The 21,828-nt window shown below is 39.8% G+C and overlaps 1 protein-coding gene across 1 annotated transcript in view; it reads right to left on the reverse strand.

Annotated features, from left to right (window-relative positions):
* EPS8L3 (EPS8 signaling adaptor L3) overlaps positions 1-21,828 on the reverse strand; it is a 36,391-nt gene that overhangs the window by 2,748 nt on the left and 11,815 nt on the right. Inside the window, exons 4-19 of the mRNA XM_034414785.3 lie at positions 21,164-21,228; positions 18,153-18,311; positions 17,715-17,864; positions 16,624-16,700; positions 16,402-16,517; positions 15,142-15,236; positions 13,652-13,775; positions 11,359-11,423; positions 8,491-8,565; positions 6,756-6,904; positions 6,293-6,395; positions 5,570-5,601; positions 4,570-4,663; positions 2,244-2,363; positions 1,207-1,292; positions 486-618 (exon numbers count right to left, since the gene is read on the reverse strand). Coding sequence (XP_034270676.2) covers positions 486-618; positions 1,207-1,292; positions 2,244-2,363; positions 4,570-4,663; positions 5,570-5,601; positions 6,293-6,395; positions 6,756-6,904; positions 8,491-8,565; positions 11,359-11,423; positions 13,652-13,775; positions 15,142-15,236; positions 16,402-16,517; positions 16,624-16,700; positions 17,715-17,864; positions 18,153-18,311; positions 21,164-21,228 — 1,643 coding nt within the window. The remainder of the gene's footprint in view (positions 1-485; positions 619-1,206; positions 1,293-2,243; positions 2,364-4,569; positions 4,664-5,569; positions 5,602-6,292; positions 6,396-6,755; positions 6,905-8,490; positions 8,566-11,358; positions 11,424-13,651; positions 13,776-15,141; positions 15,237-16,401; positions 16,518-16,623; positions 16,701-17,714; positions 17,865-18,152; positions 18,312-21,163; positions 21,229-21,828) is intronic.

Below are 21,828 nucleotides of genomic sequence, written 5' to 3' on the forward strand. Positions count from 1 at the left end.
CCACCACCACCACCAAAATGCTCCCAGAAAGAGTCCATTGGCAGAAGGTCTCATCTGCCAAATCCCTGGTGGGCTTCAGAGGCCAATTCCTTTATGAATGGACATCTCCTGCCCACAATATTGATCAGATAAAAATCCAAAACAGTCCTGACAACTAATGTTTTAGTTGTTCCTTCATTCAGTGGTGTTATTGAAAAAGAGTGGGAGACTAAATTCCAGTACGAAGCTACATTGACAATATGGTAGCATTGGTGGTGGGTTGCTCCTGGTTTGCCCTGGTTTGCCCACCCGCCCAGACGTCATCAAAAACGCTCTGTGCATGTGCAGAAGTGCCACGCACTCGCAAAGCGCATGTGTGCACCTGCACGCTACCAATAGCGAACCAGTAGTGCTGTGATTTGAATCCCACTACTGAGTAGCATACTGTATCTTTCAGCAGATATGCTGAGATTGATTCGATGATCAAGTTTTAGACATTCTCTTACCTACAGTGGGGATTTAACTCCTCTAAGCATTGAAAATACTTTTCTTCCCTCTTCTGGGCAGGCCATTTTCAGTTCTTCTTGGCTCATCGACAGTAGCTGTCTACCATTTAAGATGCCAAGGGATTTAACTGTGCTGTTGAAACAACCAAAAGATACATACATAGTGAAATGAGTCACTCTTGAGGAAGACTGAAGAAGAAAGCAGGGTTGGACCTGATTCTATAGACTGTATTTTGTTTATTGGGCCATGTTACAGTGCATCCTTTTTATTGTTGTTGAAAATGAACAATCTGGGTTTCTTAACCATTCTGTGTAGGTAGAGTTGAAAATTGCTGCATGACTGAGAACTGGAATATGGCCCTTCTAGTTCTGACACTTAATCTGTGAGTTTGTTGTGCTTGACTGTAAATGTGGAATCTGGTCTTTCCTGTATAAGTTAGCATTATTGTATTCTATTTAGTTTCTGTTAAACTATCAGCACCTAGAATTATATCTCTAACTTGACATCTTTGGGTCATAGTGTTAGTATGATTGCTGAGATTAATAGCTGCAGTACACCTGCATGAAAGTTAAGTGTCAAGGGACTAAACAGAGTTGAAAGTGAAGAAGGAGTTTACTACTCTACACAACTCTTCATCTCACGGACATCAAGTATTAGAACAACCAAATCAATCATGACCAGAATCAGATTTATTGGACTAGTTATTAAAGTGACACCTACATCTTGGAAAAACCTTTTGTCCTGAGCCAAACTGTGACTTCTGCTGGTGAGGAACTTGGCTGGACATCAGTGAAACCTGTTGAAACCTATATACAGAGATAACAGGAACAAGATGATTCAGAGGAAAAAAGGATATTCATTGCTCAAACTTCTAAAGGCCTACCTATTTAGAAGTAAGTGTAATTACAGCAAATAAGTCGCAACAACTGAGCTTGATCTCAATCTTATTTTCTAATAAGTGGCTACAAATTTGAGGAACTGAAATTTCCCTTCTATCAGTCAATCAGAATAGAGCTGGAAGAGACTTGGAGGTCTTCTAGTCCAACCCCCTGTCGTATACCATTTCAGACAAGTGACTGTCCAGTCCCTTCTTAAAAACCTCCAGTGATGAAGCACCTACAACTTCTGACAGCAAGCTGTTCCACTGGTTAATTGTCCTTTCAGTTCTACAGTAGTTCTCAGTGGGTGGTGTATGTGAAAATATAACTAATATAAATTTACAGTAATCTCAAATATTTAAGTGCTGCTGCTAGAAGCTTCAAGTGTATTGTCTATATTTAGCATAAGTCAGTTCTATACTTACACATTGGTACAGCAGATTGAGAATGTCTGCTTGTACTAAATTACCAATTTAAATCCTCAGTTTTAATTCCAAAAAACCTATACAGTTGGGATGAGACTTCTTGCTATTCCTCCTCCATGAATTTGCAGCTAACTTTATGACACAATCAGAATTCAGGATAATTCATAAACTGGATATTAAGAAGTGTTCAGTATATGGGCTTCCAATGAGATATAGCCAACGAGAGCTATTCTGTCTGAAGAAAACAGCTGATTCCAACAGAATATGCAGAGATGCCCACTTTCCCAGAGAACATATCCTTTTTCTGATTTTGTATCACATTGTCAGTAGAGATCTGCTCCCTAGATATGCCTCAATTTTACACAGCAGGGGAGAAGTGATTATGTGAAATAACACCTAGCATAAAGCATCTGTCTCTGCAATGCCACATGACACAAAAGAAAATGGTACCCACTTGCTCTGGATTGTGTTCATTAGATGTCTGATTCTTAGATTCCAGAATATTATTAGGAATATAACCTTTCTCCCCCGTGGCATTTCTGGCAAGCCACCATCTTTTTCTTTGGTCCAAAATCTAAAAAATAGTAGAGTTCAATTTAACAGAATAACAGAGTTGGAAGGGATCTTGGAGGTCTTCTAAGTTCAACCCCCTGTTCAGGCAGGAAACCCTATACCACTTCAGACAAATGGTTGTCCAATCTCTTCTTAAAAACCTCCAGTGTTGGAGCATTCACAACTTCTGGAAGCAAGTTGTTCCACTGATTAATTGTTCTGTCAGAAAATTTCTCCTTAATTCTAGGTTGCTTCTCTCCTTGATTAGTTTCCACCCATTGCTTCTTGTCCTGCCTTCAGGTGCTTTGCAGAATAGCTTGACTCCCTCTTCTTTATGGCAACCCCTTAGATATTGGAACACTGCTATCATGTCACTCCTAGTCCTTCTTTTCATTAAACTAGACATACTCAATTCCAGCAACTGTTCTTTATATGTTTTAGCCTCCAGTCCCCTCATCAACTTTATTGTTCTTCTCCATACTCTATCTACAGTCTCTTTTTTCTATCATGGCAACCAAAACTGGACCAGTGATCTTACCAAGGCATTATAGAGTAGTATTGATATGTCACGTAATCTTGATTCTATCCTTCTGATAATGCAGCCTAGTACTGTGTTGGCTTTTTGGGCAGCTGCCACACACTGCTGGCTCATATTTAAGTAATTGTCCACTAGGACTCCTCTCACAATTACTACTATTGATCCACCTATACTATAGCTATGCATTTGGTTTTTCTTGCCTAAATGCAGAACATTAGTTTTTTCACCATTAAATTTCATTTTGTTAGCTAGGGCCCAATGTTCAAGTCTGTCAAGATCCTTCTATATCTTAAGCCTATCTTCAGGAGTATTGGCTATTCCTGCCAGTTTGGTATTGTCTGCAATTTTGATGAGTTCCCCATCTATTCCTTCATCTACATCATTGATGAAGAAGATATGAGGAATTGATGAAGAAGACATGAGATATAAAAGAATATATTTATTTATTTATTTATTGGTTCGATATATATGCCGCCCTTCTCCGGAGACTCAGGACAGCTTACAATGCGTTAAGCAATAGCCTTCATACTTTTGTATATCCCTGCTTAGTAGGGCTTTTAGCCCCCACCTAAGCGGTGTTCTTTTTTATACAAAGTCAGCTTATTGCCCCCAAATCCGGGTCCTCATTTTACCTACCTCGGAAGGATGGAAGGCTGAGTCAACCTTGAGCCCGGTGAGATTCGAACTTGCAGTAATTGCAGGCAGCTGGCAGCTAAGTGCTATTTAACAGCGCTTTAGTCCACTGCTCCACCAGGCTCCTTAAACGTATGGATATAACGTATGTTCTTCATCAATGTATCATTGATGAAAAATATATGAGATAACTTTTGATAGTTTAAGGAACCCAATACTGAATCTTATTAAAAAGAAAAGTGTTCAAAGTCTAGCCTTGTGGAATGTAGAAAAAATGAGCCCAGTATTGTTATTATTATTGTTGGAAAGTGTTGTTTAAGAATGCCAGGCACCATTTCTTGTTTTGGTTTTTTTTTAAATTACATGTTTTTATTGTACTGTTGTTGTACTATTGTACTGTTCTTGCTGTGGGGTGGGTGGCCGGATATGTTTTCCAAATAAATACATAAATAAAGATGATTCCTGTGCCATTAATAGAAGTTCAGAATAACTAATGTGACCACCAAGTTTCATGATGCATGGCAATAAACGTTAAAAAAATGTTTTAGGGAAACTGTTGGGAAAAGATTATGAAGAAAAGAATTTGGGTAAAAGGTATCCTAAGGTCTACAGAAATCCACATAACTTAAAGTTACAGATTTGAAAATCTACACTGTTCCCTTCATGTTCTAGCTCAAGAGCCTATGATAATCATTTGCAGCATTGATGACTTCTAGACAAAGATGGCTATTTCAGTCCTCAGTCTTGATTTTATGTAATGATGTGAACTAGCTAGATGCACTATTTTCTATTAAGAATTATTATTATTAGAACTATCTTCTCCTTTTTGGATTTTTTTTTTTTGTGGTCTTTTATACAGCTTAGAAGAAAATATTTTGGTATAATTTGCTCCCTTTCCTAGTCATGATTGGGCTGCAGTTGCTTTGATGGTGTTTATGTAAAGAAGCAAGATAACTTTTGATCCCATACAGGAGCTTTGGTGGTGAAGAGCACTGTACTTGCCAAGAGACAAGCACTGTACTTGCTATCTACTAAAGGAACAGATTTTCAGTCTTACCTCTAATAGGTCTCCTTTTCTTACAGTGAGCTCTTGGGAATTCCGTGCATGGAAATCAGATATGGCTTGCATGAGTTGTGGAGGATTGGAAGCCCTGAAAAGGAAATGAATCTGCTTTTGAGAACAAAAGTCTGGGAGATGAGCAGCCTGTTCTTCCTTCTTCCTTGTTTCTGTAAAAGACTCCCTTGAAAAGAGTTTGCCTCCTTGTCTCTACATGGCCAGATCCCTTGTGATGCAGTGTCTACTAGATTCTGTCAAATGTGGGCAAAACCCCTCAGCTGGGGTTGGCCTTTACAGGATTTGAGTAACGTGACTCCCACTTCCCAAAGTCAACACATCTGGCAGCTGAGAATATTATGGATCTCTTATGCACTAAAACAGCTCTAGCAATAGGGTTCTGATACTTAGGATCCTATTTCTTCCTTTTGTTCTGATTTATGCCAATTTCAAAGATGTAATCATGTTAATTTGTTGTAGCAAAAGCCACAACATGGCATGTTAAAGATGAACATGCTGATAAATACGTAAAAAAAAAATTGAAAGATAATTTCAATAAAAGTCAAAAGTATTGTGTCTTGTTCTGTTTTTGTGGTATTTTTGTCCTTAAATATTTTAAACAACTGTAAACCACCCAGAGTTGCTGGGAGCTGAGTAACATATATATATATATATATTTACTTATTTATTTATTTATTTATTTAATTTATTATTATTGGTCACGCAATCTTCTCCTCCTCTTAGTCCTCCCAGAATACCCTTGTCAGAATTTTAGCTACTCTTTAATTCTTGTATTTCTGCCAGTGTAACTTGAGTAGGATGTAATTTCTAGAGTGAATTTGCATGGAATGTAATTTCTAGAGTGAATTTGATGCAGGGAAATTCTATGTGTCTGCCATTTTCTATTAGAGTCAAAATAATTTCTATGTGGTCACATACGTAAGTTTCATTCCCCAGGAATATTTCCTGTATATCCACTAAAAAGTCTGGTAAGAAAACATACCCATCTGAGGAATTATTCTGGGTTCCATTTGCCTACAAGAAAATAATACAGTTTACTTTAAGTGAAATTAATCATAGGTACACATTAAACAATGTTTTAATAAATGAATGGCTTCAAACGTATGTAACGACAATAGTTGTGATATTTGCTTACATAATTGAACTATATAGGAATCCACTATATTGTTAGTAGCAATAAAATTTTATCTGCTAGAGAATTGCATCTTAGTAATGCATTGTATGTGATAGCAGACTTTGAATTTTGATGGTATAGTAAGCTTTTTCTTTGGAATTGCTAATTGACCTACTGCTTTGCAAATTATGGCAGCCTGGTTCTCTCCAAATATGTTGGAGTTCAGCTCCCATAAGGCTTAGGCAGCAATAATTGTGCTGCATCCATGAGTATTCATCCCAAGATACTGGGAGTTGCAGTTCTCCTTATCTGTAGGCACCAAGTACAGAACAGCTGAGCTGTACAGATGGGCAGAAATATAATGATCATTTGATACATGAGTATTGCCATGAGAATTAACATTGCCCTTGAACAATATATGAAACTGTAAAAAATCTGACTATTTGTGATGAATTTGTGCTGACTTTGTAGAGAGCAGGCAAGATACTGCTTTTGCTTTAGAAGCTCATGGCCAGGCACCTGCTCTCCATAATGTGGCTCTCTATTACTTCTGCTCTGCCTGTGGTTGCCTGCCATTCAGGAGTGACTCACCTGAGCCATATTGTTGGATCTCCAAGTAGACCTGGGAGGCATCCATCCATCTGAAAATGTGGGCATATAGGGAGGGAAGGATTGTCCCTTTGGAAATTCTTCCCTGTGAGTAAGAAGACAACTTATTGAGTAATAAAAATTGGGATCAAGCTACAATAGATCCAGATCATCAAGGTGTTTCCTTCAGAATTTGTGTTACAAATCCATTTGAATGACAGGGTTACTGAAAATTATACACTGAACAAAATGAAGTCTTAGCAGGGATTAACAGGGATTTCAATGAAGAAGAATCCTGCTAGATTTGACTCAAAGTCCATGTTGCTATCTTTGGCAGTGGCTTTGCATGATGCAATGGCTCTGGCTATAGTACATTATGCAATGGCTGGTATTCTCGTTTGACCTAGTTTCTTACCACATTATACTGTAGAAGCAAACGTATTGCACAAGGTTTGACAACTCTTACCTAGTCTTATTCCAAGCAGTTCCCAAATTCCTCCAAATAGTCTGGTCATCATATTTCAAGGAGCGCCTGAGCAAGTTAATAGCTGCAGGCGTCAGCAACGGTAAGACTACTGTAGAGGCCAAGTTTATCCAGGGACACCTGGATAAAATCTGAGGAGTGAGAATACATGTTATTCAGGGAATACAACATGACAATTAATCAAGCCTTCGAGGAACAGAAATACTTGCAAGTGGAAGTCACAGGTTTATTGTTACACTTTCTTATGACCCAGGTTTTATTCACTGAATGCTTCCAAATAGAGCTAAAGTTCTTATTGCTTAACGTTCAGAAGGCAAAGTATAGCTATGTTTTTTTTCTGTATATTGGAATTGTGTTTAGGAAAGGGTGAAAAAAAGGGTAAAAAATGCAGTATGGTTAGAAATGGAGCATGAAGTTATCTGGATTATTTCCTGTATTCCATGAACGAGGCAGAGCAATTGCTTAATCCACACCCTCCCTGGAACCATCTACATAGACATGTTAAAGTGATTTCCACTTGTGTCTTTTTTTGTCTTTAGAGCAGGGGTGTCAAACTCAAGGCCCACAGGCCAGATCCAGCCCATAGGATGCTTAGATCTGGCCCATGGGGCCGCTCTGGATACAGCGAAGGACTGGCCCATGGTGCCTCTACCAGTGAAAACGGAGCTGGGCTGTGGGGTCCTGGTGCCCTGGGAGCTTGAGGGTCAGGCTGGGCACTTGCCCTTTGCTACCTAGGGCTCTGGACAGCCTGTGCCACTGTCTGGGGGGTGGCCTGAGAGGGACGGCGAGGCTCCTCTGGAGGACAAGGGTTTGGCCCTCTCCCTGGTCTCACCTTCCTCCGCTGGAGACAATGGGTCCCCCCAGCCCTGCTAGAGGCACCCCTGACATGAATGATGCCCATGCCCACCTGCCCCCCGAGGTCAAACACAACTCTGATGCAGCCCTGAAACTCAGCCCTGAGTTTGGGAGGGAGTTTGACACCCCTTCTTTAGAGATTTCTAATGTGTCAGGAAATTTATTCTCATCTGGCCTTCGATAACAGCTGCTTCCCATTTGTCATCTGTAGAAAATGAGGTATAAACAATGCTGGGAAACATGCAGGACACTTGCATTTTGATCCTGAATATTAAAAAATGTGATTGCTAGAGCATAGAAAACACCTATCAGAATTCTGGAATGCCTAATTGATTTAGGGAAAAAATATCTCTCTCTCATGGTAACTACAGTCCGATACTATGTGCACAAAGATGGAAAAACACAGAAATACCCACAATGAAGGAGTCGACTGTGAAGATGGTACAACTTGCAGAAATGACAAAATTGAATTGTTTGATTAATAACATAGGCAATAACTATGTTTACAAAAGATTGAAAACTTGTAATGGACTTTGTAGTTCCTTTTATGAAAGGATCTATATTATATAATACTAAAGGGGGGAAGTGGTAAAAAAATGTTTGCAATTGCTGTGAAGAAGATTAGAAGCTGCTTCTTAAATTTTCCCTTTTTTCCTTCTTTTCTTTATCTGTACTGTTCCTAGCACTTTATTTTATTTCTTCTACTTTTCTTCTATATATTTTTCTTGTTTATCTTTTAATGAAGTAAAAACTTTCAATAAAACTATATAAGAAAAAAATGCTCTCTATTTACAAATGAATCTTTTAAAAAAAGACAGTCATCAGAAACCTCTGGAATTTCTTGCCTGACTGCTATACTCACAGTTCTTAGAGTGGAGAAGATGAGGGTGACCAATTCAGGAGCACTTGGCTGTTGTATGGTTTGGTCAAGATTCCCCTGCAAAAAAACAAGTACAGTCCCATAATTATTATTTCTATTTTTAAAAACCAATTCACAGATTGAAGAAGGAGGAAAGTAAACCATTAACTAGACCACATTAGGTTATGGAGTTATTTTTGTACTTCAAGATAGTGTTGACTCCAGCAACTGCCTAGATTACTTCCTGCAATTTTCTTGGCAAAAGTTTGGAAGTAGTTTGCCATCACCTTCTACCTTGAGGGTATGGAGGGGAGAGAAAGAGAGAGGGGAGGGGAGGGAGAGAGGCCCAAGATGATGGGTGAACTGATGATTAATTAATTTATTTATGAATTCTAAGGTAGGACTAGAATTCATGGTCTCCCAGTTTCTACTTTTAATGCCTTAATCACTACACCACCTAATGTTCTTATTAGGTAAATTTAAGTAAAGGATGGCACTAAATCAACTTTTCAAAACTTGATACTTTCCAAGTGGCTATATAGGCTGGGAATTCTGGGAACCTTGAGAAGGAAGGTGGGCTAGGTTTGATTAGAATCTGGGCAAGGAACCTACAATGACTTGCCCTGGTGTTGGTAAAGAGTTTGACCCTCTAATAATCCTATTGAACTTGCTTATTCAGTTAATGCTTAGTTCCTTTCTCAAAGAAAAACAAGTAGGGTGGATTAAAAATTAAACTGGGCGTGGGAAGCACATTTTCAACTGATACTTGGCTCTGGCCAGGACTCTGATTCTTGTAAAAAGAAGAAGGCAGGCCTTATCCTGGTTCTTGGCTGGAGAGCGACTTAGTTACATATTGTGCTATGCCATCACATATTTTGGTTTAACACTGCAGTTCTCAACAGTTTTCTCCCTATCTGTAGCCCTCTCCCAGCCTTGTTTTCATCCTATCAACACCCCCCCGACCCCCCAAACCAGGTCCCATTACTGAATACAGACAAGGGACAGTTACCGATGTATTTTCTGGTATATACTGTATAAGACAGAACTGCAGTAAACATACTTTACTTTTCTATGGCCCCACCAGCCGCCACCCCATTACACGTTTTTTATCCGTGGCCTCCTTAAAATATACTAGGGTGCCCACGGGAATCCCACGATCCTCGGTTGAGAACTGTGGTTTAACAAACAGTATGAACATAGGTTATAAATCAGGGTCTGTTGTGTACTTGTGTAAACACAACCAATTATGATACATTTAACAAACCATCAGTAAGCAAAACAAAATGGGTGATATATGTGCAGCTAGTAATTACTGGGAACTTGGTCACCTTTCCCCATCATCAATAACACAATTTCAATTATTAGTTGGGAAGGGATGCCGGATGTTGGTCCAGGGAACCAAGAGCCAATGGGGACTGCTTCTTTCCTCTCTTTCTAGCAAGGCCATCAGGAAAGAAAAATGAACTTCCCCTTCCTTCACTAGAAGAAAATGCTGTTTTCAAGTGCTGTTCTTCTTGGTTCATTTTTCAGCTCTTTTTCCTCCACTCCCCTTTCTTTATGGGAACTGTTCCGAAAGCTCAGTTAACATGAAGATTAGGCTTATACAACATATTAACCCATAATTAACTGCACAATGACTATCAAATTAATTTTATTTCTTGCTCAACACACTGAACCGTTAATAAAACATACCAGCTAGATTTGGACAACAAACTAAAACAATTTCAGGTTAGTCTAGTGTATGTCACAGATCTAACTATAGTATTGTTACCAGTATTTTTTTTTCTCCTTCCATTTTTTTAGCAGTAGAAACATAATACTATATGGATTAACAAAGAAAGGGAGAAATCTTATTCTTATCCCTTCTGTTCATTTCTCGGGACCAGATTCTTGCATTCAGCCATTTTAGCTGTCTATGAGAAAAAAATGAAACAGGTAGAATGGGATAATTCAGATGTGAACAATCAAAACAGGAAAGAATATTGATGCCCCAACTTTGCGGAAGAACACAACTGTGGTAGTTATGAAATAAAGAAATAGGAGAAAATGGCAGGAGATAAAGATCAGATCACATTTAGGGTCTTAAGATCAAACTAAAGAAGGTTTAAAAAAATAATCAGAAAATTAATTTAGTGGGTAGCTTTTTACAATAGATAAGAGACTGGGGAATTGCTCTGTTTATGGATCATAGGAAAGGTTGAAAGATAATGTTTAGGAGCCTTTACTCTTTTCCCAAAATGATCCCAACCCAGATTGTTCCAGTTGTTTTCACTGGGAAGTAATTCTAGTGATGCATGTTGGGAGATGGGGAAAGCTTCTGTTCCAAATTGATTACCAGTCTGGACTACTTTCCCCATCCTGTTTATCAGGTCTATTCAAGTTTGCAAGCATAGCTTTCCGATAAAGCATAGCCTTTATTTGGCCCTCCGATAAAGTCAGATCTGTATCATTTGTGCATCATGCTTGAAAGCATAAATGTGCATAGAATTTTAATTGCGATTTAATTGAGGCTTTCTTTGGGAAACAATTCTCATCTGAAAAGCTGGATTAAATACCAACAAGCACATACAGTACAGTTCGATACTCTATACAATTACATCTGGTGAATATATAGGTACATTTACAATCCTCCTCTAGTTTCCTAATGTCTTATCTGACTACCATAATTTTTCAGCTGCTTAAAATATTCCTACATTAATAATCCCACAGTGGCAATAAACAGCTACAACTAAACAGAATGGAGCTCTTTGTGCTGCTGCCCTAGATATTTTGTGTTGCGGAATTCATGAAGAGTTCTTTTCATAAGAAATGTAGCCAACTGTATTGGCAATAGAGAAATTTCTGCCAAGGTCAAACCAGTTGCAAACCTACCAGCAAATTGAAACTGTACTTGATCTTCTGGAAGCAGTCTCCAAACTCAGATTCCGAGGGTAATGCTGCCAAACCAGAGAGAAACATTAGTAAACTGATGCAGAAGATAGAAGAAAATAAGATTATAGGCAGGTATCTCCACATGCAGGAGATTCAAGATTTACAAAGAGAGAGAGAGAGAGAGAGAGAGAGAGAGAGAGAGAGAGAGAGAGAGAGAGAGAGAGAGAGAGAGAGAGAGAGAGAGAGAGCGCACATTTGCACCCAGTTATGTCAAAATAATCAGAACATAACGTTAAATAAACTAATTTAATTCCAACTTTCTTGCTTAGTTAAAAGGCAGTCTAAATTTGAAGATTTCATGTGGGATGAGATCAGTGAAATATATAAAGCATACTTTTTTATACGCAAGAAAACTATATGAAAACCTAAGATATGCCATTCCAGCATTGAGAGACATGAAGTCATAGGATTTAAATTGTATGGATCTAGACAGTATGTTATAATCTGGATATTCTTTGTGGACCTTTTGATAAAAAAAATGAATTTATGTTTATGGTTTTGAAAATTAGATACGATACATTATTTACTAAGAGTCAGGATATAATGAGAGAGAGAGAGAGATCTGTTTATAATTGTACTTATAAGTGTTATACAAACATGCAAGCCTCTTTATATTTTAGTTTTTTCTTTCATTTTTTTTCTTTTTCTCTTTTGCTTTATTTCAGTTTGTATTCGTCTTATTCTTGTGTTTAAAATTTTCAATAAAATCATATAATAGATTGTATGGATCTAGAACACAATCTATTCAAATGTGAAACTGATGATCTAACAAAAATAGAACTTATCATTAAAATGTGTCTCCATAACAGAGGATTGGTGAACAGTCAATGGAACACCAATGTCTTATAAGTGAACTAGGAAATCTTAAATGATGATGGGCTACACAAAAAAAGTGATCATGGATTATATAATAATATTCAAGAAATTGAAAAACCAAACAGGCTGTATATAGCTCCAAAAGGATATAAATAGAGAGAACTGGTGATAATAGGGGACATGAATTTCAGTGTAGGCAAACACACATCTTAGTTGGCTCTTAAGTTGGCTCTTAAACCTTCTCTAATGTGAGATGACTAGGATTTACCAGGCAAAAGAGTTTGAGATTGTGGTAGAAAATCAAAACCATGAGTGAGTGAATGAATGAATGAATGAATGTATATCTGTAGAGATTCTCAATCATCCAGGTTTTCAGGAGGCAACTGGATTTTCTTGTCTTTTCTTTGAAGATGTTTCACTTCTCATCCAAGAAGCTTCTTCAGCTCTAACTGAATGGTGGGGAATGGAAGGATTTATATTCCTTGCAGACAGCTGGTCATTTGCATCCTTTTTATCCAAGTGCTTCAACGACCCTCTAAAAGGGTGCAAATGACTAGCTGTCTGCAAGGAATATAAATCCTTCCACGCCCCACTAGCCTGTCAGAGCTGAAGAAGCTTCTTGGATGAGAAGTAAAACATCTTCAAAAGAAAAAAACAAGAAAGTCCAGTTGCCTCCTGAAAAAGCACCTTTGGAATGAATGGATGAATGAATGAGGCAAAATCTATGATTAAGGAAGGAACTGAATTTCTAGGATTGTAATGTCTTAGGACCGTGATGGCAAACCTATGGCACATGTGCCAGAGGCGGCACGGAGTGCCCTCTCTGATGGCACGCGAGCCATCACCCTAGTTCAGCTCTCCTGCTGGCCAGCTGGCCTTTGGGTCTCTGCCGCGAATGCGCAGGGGGCGGGGTGTGTGCAGGGGGGCCATGCACACATGCACAGGGGGTGCATACGGGGGCACGTGCATATGTTGGGGGGCAGGGTGCATGCGCGGGGCTACATGCGCATTGCATTTTGGGGGTTCGGGCATGCAGGTGCGCATTGGGCACTCAGTCCAGAAAAGGTTAGCTATCATTGTCCTAGGAGTTAGGTAATTCAGTAAAAATGATTGGCAGTAGAATTGTTCCTGACTAAATGTATATCCTATTCAAATGTTCAATGCCCATTGTGAACTTCAGAGTAGACAGTTTTTAGCATGTCTCATATTGCTTGTTCCTTTGTATCGTTTTTCTCTTGTTCAGAATACTCTGAAAAAAGACTGTTTGTTAAGGCAGTTCAGTTCAGAGACTTGAGTCAAAGAAAGTTTGAATTAGAATCAGTTTATGTTTCCCCCCCTCCGCCTCTATTTTCCATGAGACCATGGAAATTTAGAAGTTTACAATTGCCTACTTGCTCTGCTGCTTTGGCGGTGTTACCTTGATCGTTATCACTTTCCTTTCCTTTTTTCTTTTTCTTTTTCTTCTTGTCACTCAGGGTGCCGTTCTTTTGTACTTTTCCTGCAAATGATTCTATATCATCCAGAACATGGTTCAGGATCTCCTGCTCGCAACAGAGGAACAAGAATCCAAATCCAATACTGTATTTATTGAAAGCTTTTTGGGGAAAATCACTGACAGTGTACATTTTTCTTGCCATTCAGAGCAGTGGTGAATTGCTAGCGGTTCACTCCGAATTGGGCAAACCGGTAGTGGCGGTGGCGGGAGGCTCCGCCCACCCGCCCTGATGCTTTTGTGCATGCACAGAAGTGTTGCACATGTGCAGAAGTGTCATGTGCATGGGCAAGCACGCGTGTGCCCACGAGCGAACTGGTAGCGACGGATTTTGAAACCCAGCCCTGATTCAGAGATTTAGCAGTTAGGTCATGCTTTCAATTTGATAATGGTTTAATTTACTTCACTTGGTTCCTTGTCTAGATCTGGGAAAAAACACTAATTAAGAAGTGAAATTAATTAGCTGTACAAAGACATCTTCTCTCATTTACATGTTATTAATCTCCAGATCAATAAGGTATCTCTTATTCTGGCTTGTAATCCTGGCTTCTAGCTAAATATCTTCCTTTACTATAGTTCTTTATCAGGGGTGGGTTCTACATTTTTTTACTACCGGTTCTGTGGGCGTGGCTTGTTTTGTGGGCATGGCTTGATGGTCATGTGACAATTCTTTAGGATTTAGCAGAGGTACTGGTCTACCAGGCTTTTAACTGTTTGCAGAGCTGTACTGGTCTACTCATTTGTTTTTGGAGGCACCGGTCTACCACCACACTGCCTTTTAACACTGATCAGCTGTAGGCCGGCACTTTGAAGCCCCGCGGCAATAATTTAAAAAGTTTTTTTTCTTCTAGCCAATCAGCTGGGACTCAATAGATTGGGGGTGGGGCCAAATAAAAGGTAAGAATAACGCAGGGGGGCAGGGGGGGCAGAACCGGTTCGGTGGCGTCATATCGTCACCACTACCGGCTCGGTGGAACTGGGCGGAACCGGGAGGAACCCACCACTGTTCTTTTCTATCCTTCCAGACAATTTCTAGAATCTCTTGTCACACTTTCATAGAAGTGGTGCTTCATGATTATAATCTCTGTTCATAAAAATATTTAAACTCAGACTTTGTACCAACAACAATAGTTCTTATACTCAAACAGGCGATTTCTAATTGGGGTTGAACTAAAATTCACATACTCTCCAGACAATATGGTTAACCTAAGGAGTTGGGTATTTCTAATCCCAAATAAATTGGAAAATATCTTCTCTTATACACTGTACAAACTAGGGTATGCAGTTTTCTTGCCCTACCTGTTTAGATAACAATATCCTGCTGCCCAGTTCCTACCCTCTAGAGACACGACAGGGAAATATGTTTTATGTGGGGCCAGCAGAGATAAGATATCCAGGAAGAATGGAGTACTTACAATTTCTATAGATTTATCCTGCGACATCGGGGAGAGTCTAGGATCCTCTTGATGTGTTTCATACTTCTGCTGCTGGTCAAATTGCTGTTCAGCTTCTACAATGTTCAATAATCAATGTGTCTACAATGTGTCAATAATGCCCCAGCTAGCTAACTTTCTATTTCAACTCCTTGCCCCAAATCAGGGGTGAAATCCAGCAGGTTCTGACAGGTTCTGGAGAACCAGTAGCGGAAACTTTGAGCAGTTCGGAGAACCAGCAAATACCACCTCTGGCTGGCCCCAGAGTGGGGTGGGAATGGAGATTTTGCAATATCCTTCCCCCAGGAGTAGGGAGGGAATGGGGATTTTGCAGTATCCTTTCCCTGCAGTGGGGTGGGAATGGAGATTTTTCAGTATCCTTCCCCTGCCACGCCCACCAAGCCACGCCACGCCCACCAAGCCACACCCACAGAACCAGTAGTAAAAAAATTTGGATTTCACCACTGCCCCAAATGTGTGTACCCCAGTTGCTTCTAAAAAGGATACCAAGGGGTAAAAGAGACAGCTGTTATCATATAATGAATGTATATCACTTAACCCTGGCTGTCTTATAATAGAAGCTGTGAAAATCCATTCCTAGCCACTGCTACTAAATTTTGGCTTCTAGATCCTAGGCTCAATCTAGAAACATACCCAGATTGCACTCTTGAATGTTTTTTTATCTAAATTTCCATTCCCTGACTTGCTTTTTGACTGAATAGAAGCATCTTTTTCTGCATTAAGCTTGAATCTAATTGTCCTTATCTTACCCATAACTGACAATGGGTTTCAACAGCTTCCCTGGTGTTTTGTTTTTTTTAAAAAAAGGAAATACATTACTGGAAGCTATCAGTTTACTGGTGACACTAAATCTGATCTTTCCAGAACAGTTATCCCAATATTTCCATGCATATATTGAAAAGCAGTGGGAGATAAGATAGAATATTGAGGAAAACTACAAGCAAATAGTTGTTGAGCAAGAGTTCCGAAACTTGAAGCAATAGACTACAGTTCTACTGTATTCACCACTCAGAGCATCCAAAATTGGAAACAGTCCAAGAATAATTCAAGCCTATTATACACCTATCCCATGTAAATAATCTAATTCTCTCCTTTGGTCATATTTCCATGTGCTGTATATTATGGCAATAAACACTCCCTCCCTTCATCTTTTTATTTTATTTAGCATGCATGTCTTCCATTAGTAGGTAACATTCCAGCAAAAAGGAATTATACAGTTACCATTGAATTCCGTGTAGCGTTGCTCCATGTCCCAAGGAGAATCATGAGGAATTAGTTTGGTGTTGCCAATGTGAGGTGCTCTATTTTGCCGATTCAACATGTTCTCCAAGTTCACTCTAAATTATAATAATAAACCTACATCACCATCATCATGTCTTGAGGTAACCAATAAAGCATCTGCAATCGAAATATAATATTGCAGATGTCCAACTTTTCTGTTACCTGAGCATATCATGATTCTGACATTCGGTTCTCCATTCCTCAATAGCTTTCTGTATTTTGGTTTTCAACAAGTCAGCCTAAAAGAAAGAAGAAGCAGTTTTCAGGTTTCTCTGGATTCAGACCTTCCAGCTTTAAACTGGAATGGCTACTGTTATTGTCTGTTACAAATTGTTGTCCGCCACTATGAGTGTAAAAAAGATGGTGAGACTCTAGAAAACATAAAGAGAAGAGCAAAAAAGATGATTAGGGGACGGAAGGCTAAAACATATAAAGAAAGGTTTGCTAGAATTGGGTATGTCTAGTTTAATGAAAGAAAGGACTAAGTGTTCCAATAACTAAAGGGATTGCCACAAAGAAGAGGGAGTAGTCAACCTATTCCCCAAAGCACCTGAAAGCAGGACAAGAAGCAATGGATGGAAGCTAATCAAGGAGAAAAGCAACCTAGAACTAAGGAGAAATTTCCTGAGAGAACAATTAACCAGTGGAACAACTTGCCTTCAGAAGTTGTGGATACTCCAACACTGGAAGTTTTTAAGAAGAGATTGGACAACCATTTGTCTGAATGTTTTCCTATACCATTTCTTTCACAGAAATGAGCAGAGGGTTGGACTAGAAAACCTCCAAGGTCTCTTCCAACTCTATTATTCTGTTATTCTGTACTATCCTATGACAATAGAAGCACTGCAGAATGTTTCCTTTGGCTAACCTTTTGATAATTATATGGGAAGTAGGACTCATACTGGAGCAAATTATTTCCCACTCCTATAAGATAATAAGGAACTAATTTCTTTTTGCTATTCACCTTATGTTAAACACTAGGAAGAGAGTATGCAGTAGGATTTGGACTATGGAAGGTTACCCACATGTTTATTAAAATCTGACAATCAGTGTCTTGCTGCCAGACGAGAACAATTTCCTAACTCTCCTAGTGCCATAGGTCCAAATGAGATTTGTTAGGACTCCTATATTTTAAGCAAAGATGTCAATTTCAGATATATTACATGTGATTATGGATTTCAGAGGAACCTGCAGTTTGTCTCTAGGCCATCTTCAAATCTGTCCCCTCCAAATTAAAAAGATGCTGTATTTACCCCAATCTGCTCGCATTGAAAGAGCAAGATACTAGTTTTCTGCTGGTTCAGTTCTTTCACAGAAATAGCCAAGATGGAGTTGTAAATACAACAGTTAAGGATGGAGACCCAATCCTGGATATCTTCCAAGGGATAGCAGTCCAGCTCTTCCTGTAGGCAGAAAAACCAAACACACAGGATGTAGCAGAAAGGACCATGTTGCCACCTTCCAGGTCCAAAGAAAAGGACACAACTTTCTATGCCAACAATCCATGAGGAACATGAGTATACAGTAGTTCTTTGCCATTCCTTGGCATTTTAAATGTCTTATTTAATAGCAGTATCATGGCTACTGTTCAGATATTTAGTCTCAGTTGTCCCAGGTACCCATCCCAGCTTGTAAGAAAATATGGCAATGCAAATTGGGTGTGAAATAAAGTATACAGAAGCTCCATTTACCTCAGCCTCTATGTCCGTCAGCAACAATTTGTTCTCCTTGATCTGCAAAAGCATGTCTTGGCCCCACACTTGGCTTTGGGCATCCATCATTTTGAGTCGCTCAATACAATTCTCTACATTGTTGATTTCTTTGCCATCAATAGTACAAGTCAAAAGGTGCTGTGGATAAAATATGGACTTTGGTTCTTTAGTGCATAATCTGAGTGTACATATAACTGTTGTGAAAAGATCAGTGTATAAGAGAAACTAGGACCGTGATGGTGAACCTATGGCACATGTGCCACAGGTGGCACATGGAGCCATATCTGTGGGCACGCAAGCGTTGCCCTAGCTTAGCTCCAGCATATGCTGGGCAGCTGATTTTCGGGCCTTTGGGGCCCATCAGAATTCAGGAAATGGGCCGTTTTCAGCCTCTGGAGGGCCTCCGGGGTGTGTGGGGAAGGCCGTTTTTGCCTTCCCCAGGCTCCAAGAAAGCCTCTGGAGCCTGGGGAGGGTGAAAAACAGGCCTACTGGTAACCTTTTTGCCATTGCGTGCCAAAAGAGGGGTCGTGCACGCATGCACAGGGGCGGGGGGCATTGAATTATGTGTGTGAGCACGTTCGCCTGCAACCCCCATGCTCCCCCCTACTTTTGGCACGTGACGGCAAAAAGGTTAGCCATCACTGCACTAGGAAATACTGTAGGGAAGGGCCTACAGTACTAGGAAGTGCTGCATGTAGAGCATATGCTATTAACTTAAGTTGGTTCAGTATAATAAACAGCAACATTTTTCAAATGATTAATTTATGGTGGGAATTTTGTTCAACAGAGGCAATGTATAACTCATTAAACTAGGTAGACAATCATTGATTACATAATCATTTAATATTTACAAGTAATTTAGAGTTGTTATATTACTGTAAGAAAGAATGACAAAAGATTAAACATTAAAGGTAGGGAAATTAATATGTCAACTACAGAAAAACACTTCTAAATTTATCTGATTAAAATTCAGGTGATCAATCAGTTAAATATTAACTGATATAGGCTTCTAATGCTGAAATTCGGAATAACTTTCTGTCAGAAGAATAGGCCCCAGTCTCTTGCAGATGTTCAGACTAATGTGTGCAAGGAGAAATGAGTTCCCACCTGTGGCTGTATGCATGCAACATGCTTAGTCAGGCTAATTACATGTAGCTGCATTCATCCAACATGAAGCTCAAATGGGGGTGGGTGGGATTGAATAGCATGGTGTGAAAACCAAGGCTGTTTGGTTAGTTTGGGATTCAGTACATTATTCAAAGAAAATAGAATAGGTCAGTCATCAAATTAAGCTTGTTGTGTGAATACAGCCAATAATAGGCTTTGCTCTAATTTATTTTCATCTGGATGTTAGAAGGCAACCTCTGAGTATACAGTCCTTCCAGGGGTGGGTTCTAAATTTTTTTACTACCGGTTCTGTGGGCATGGCTTATTTTGTGGGTGTGGCTTGGAGGTCATGTGACTAGGTGGGCGTGGCTAGCTGGTCAGAGTCATTTCTGGAAGGTCCTCGCACTTACGACCAGTCCTCACACTTACGACCCAACTCATTTGTTTGCTTTTAACACTGATCAGCTGGAGGACAGCACTTTGAAGCCCCTTGGCAAGAGTTTAAACAGTTTTTTTCCCTCTAGTCATCAGCTGGGATTAAGGAGGCAGCAATAGATTGGGGGTGGGACCAAATAAAAGGTAAGAATAACATGGGGGTGGGGAGGGCGGGGGGGGAGAACCGGTTCAGTGACATCATATCGTCACCGCTACTGGCTCGGCCGAACCGGACCGAACCGGGAGGAACCCACCACTGAATCCTTCACTTCTAACTATTTGTTTAGTAACTGAAGTTACGATAGGACTCAAAAAAGTGACATGCAGTCAGTTTTTACACTTATGATCATCACAGTGTCCCTGCAGTCACATGATCAGAATTTGGCTGCTTGGTGATCACCATGTATTTAGAAAAGTTGCAATGTCCTGGGATCATGTGATCACCATTCACAACATTCCCAGGGGACTTCCAACAGGCAAAGTCAATGGGAAAAGATGGATTCACTTAACAACCGCATGATTTACTTAACAACCATTGAGATTTGCTTAATGACTGTGGCCTAAAAGGTCATAAAATAGGGCCCAACTCACTTAACGTTTGCAACAGAAGTTTCTGTCTCAATTGGGGTTGTAAGTTGACGACTACCTATATAATGAAGGTTGTAAACTTACTAATTTATGAATGAATGGTAAATTAAAAATGTAAACATTAAGGATGTTATTTAATGCTGAGTTTCTGTTCTTCCCCACTTTGTAAAACCATTTGAACGCCTTTAAGAGGTTAGGACCAAAGAACTGGTAAAGATAAAGTCATCCTGCATGGGAAGCACAGGATTATGGAATAAGACAAAATCTTGTCAAGCATCATATTTAACTCTATGTGCAATGCAGGAAGTCTAGAATCAGAGCATTTTGAACCAATGGCCAGGTAATCTCCTCTTCAGGAAGATCAATACAAAAGGACCCAAAATTCTTTCATTGAGCAATGGATGAGGTTTACGTAGAACAGGGATGTCAAACTTGATTTCATTGAGGGCCGGATCAGGGGAAGAGTGGGTGTGGCCAGGGTGGACGTGGCCAGCTCAACGTCACTTGTGTCAAGGCCACCTGTGGTGGTCCAAGCACTCTGCCAGAGAAAACGGGCTCTTGAGCTCTGTTTTTGGCTGCGACGGCCTCCTGTAAACCTCTGCCAGTGAAAACAGAGCTCAGGAGGACCTGCGTGCAGCCCTCCCAAGTTCCGTTTTCCTTGATACAGGCACCACAGGCCGGTTCTTTGCTGTTTCCAGGGCAGCCTCGTGGGCCAGATCTAAGCACCCTACGGGCCGGATCTGGCCCCCGGGCCTTAAGTTTGACACCCCTGACGTAGAGCAAAACTGATAAGTGCACCCATCTTCTGCAAATGAGAAGAATGGCAGGGACCTTTCTGGGCTTCCAAAGATTTTTCCTACCTCCACCCGATGCCGGAAGTCACACTCAGCCTTCATTATAGTGCTACTGTACTCCTTCCTTTGATCTGTGAGGGGAAAAAAGGCAGAATTCAACTCCAGTTTTTGCTTTAAGTATTCATTAGGATGGCAATCAGATCGCAGTTTGTAGTGGGTACCACTAAGGTGACCAATCGTCCTCCTTTAGGGAGGACAGTCCTTCTTTTGTAAGTTCTGTCCTCTCTCAAAAAGTGTCCTCCTACATGTCCTCCTTTTCGATATTTGAAGACTAATCTGTAAATCTCCGTATTCGATCAATGCCAATCCGATCCGTTGCATGTGATCGGATGTATTTGTATTTGACATTGTTGCAATATTTTTAGGATCAGACTCAATAATAATAATGAGAGTTAGAGGTTCAAATATATTTCTCTTTAATTAGAGTAGGCATTCTATATTCACTGAATATTTACAGATAGAAGCAAGGAAAATGGCGAAGGTGGCTCCTTATATATACAAAGGGTGGAGCCAAGAGTGGGAGTGGTGAATTATGAATACATTAAGAAACAAAGAATAAGTTAACCCCTGATATCCCATATATACATTATTTACACATTAGGGAATAAGGCATTTACATCTGACAAATCCCCCTCTAAATGCCGGTTCGCTATACAACACCAATTGCATTC

This window comes from Pantherophis guttatus, chromosome 3 (assembly GCF_059756535.1).
Source record: "Pantherophis guttatus breed Tessera chromosome 3, ASM5975653v1, whole genome shotgun sequence".
NCBI lineage: Eukaryota > Metazoa > Chordata > Lepidosauria > Squamata > Colubridae > Pantherophis > Pantherophis guttatus.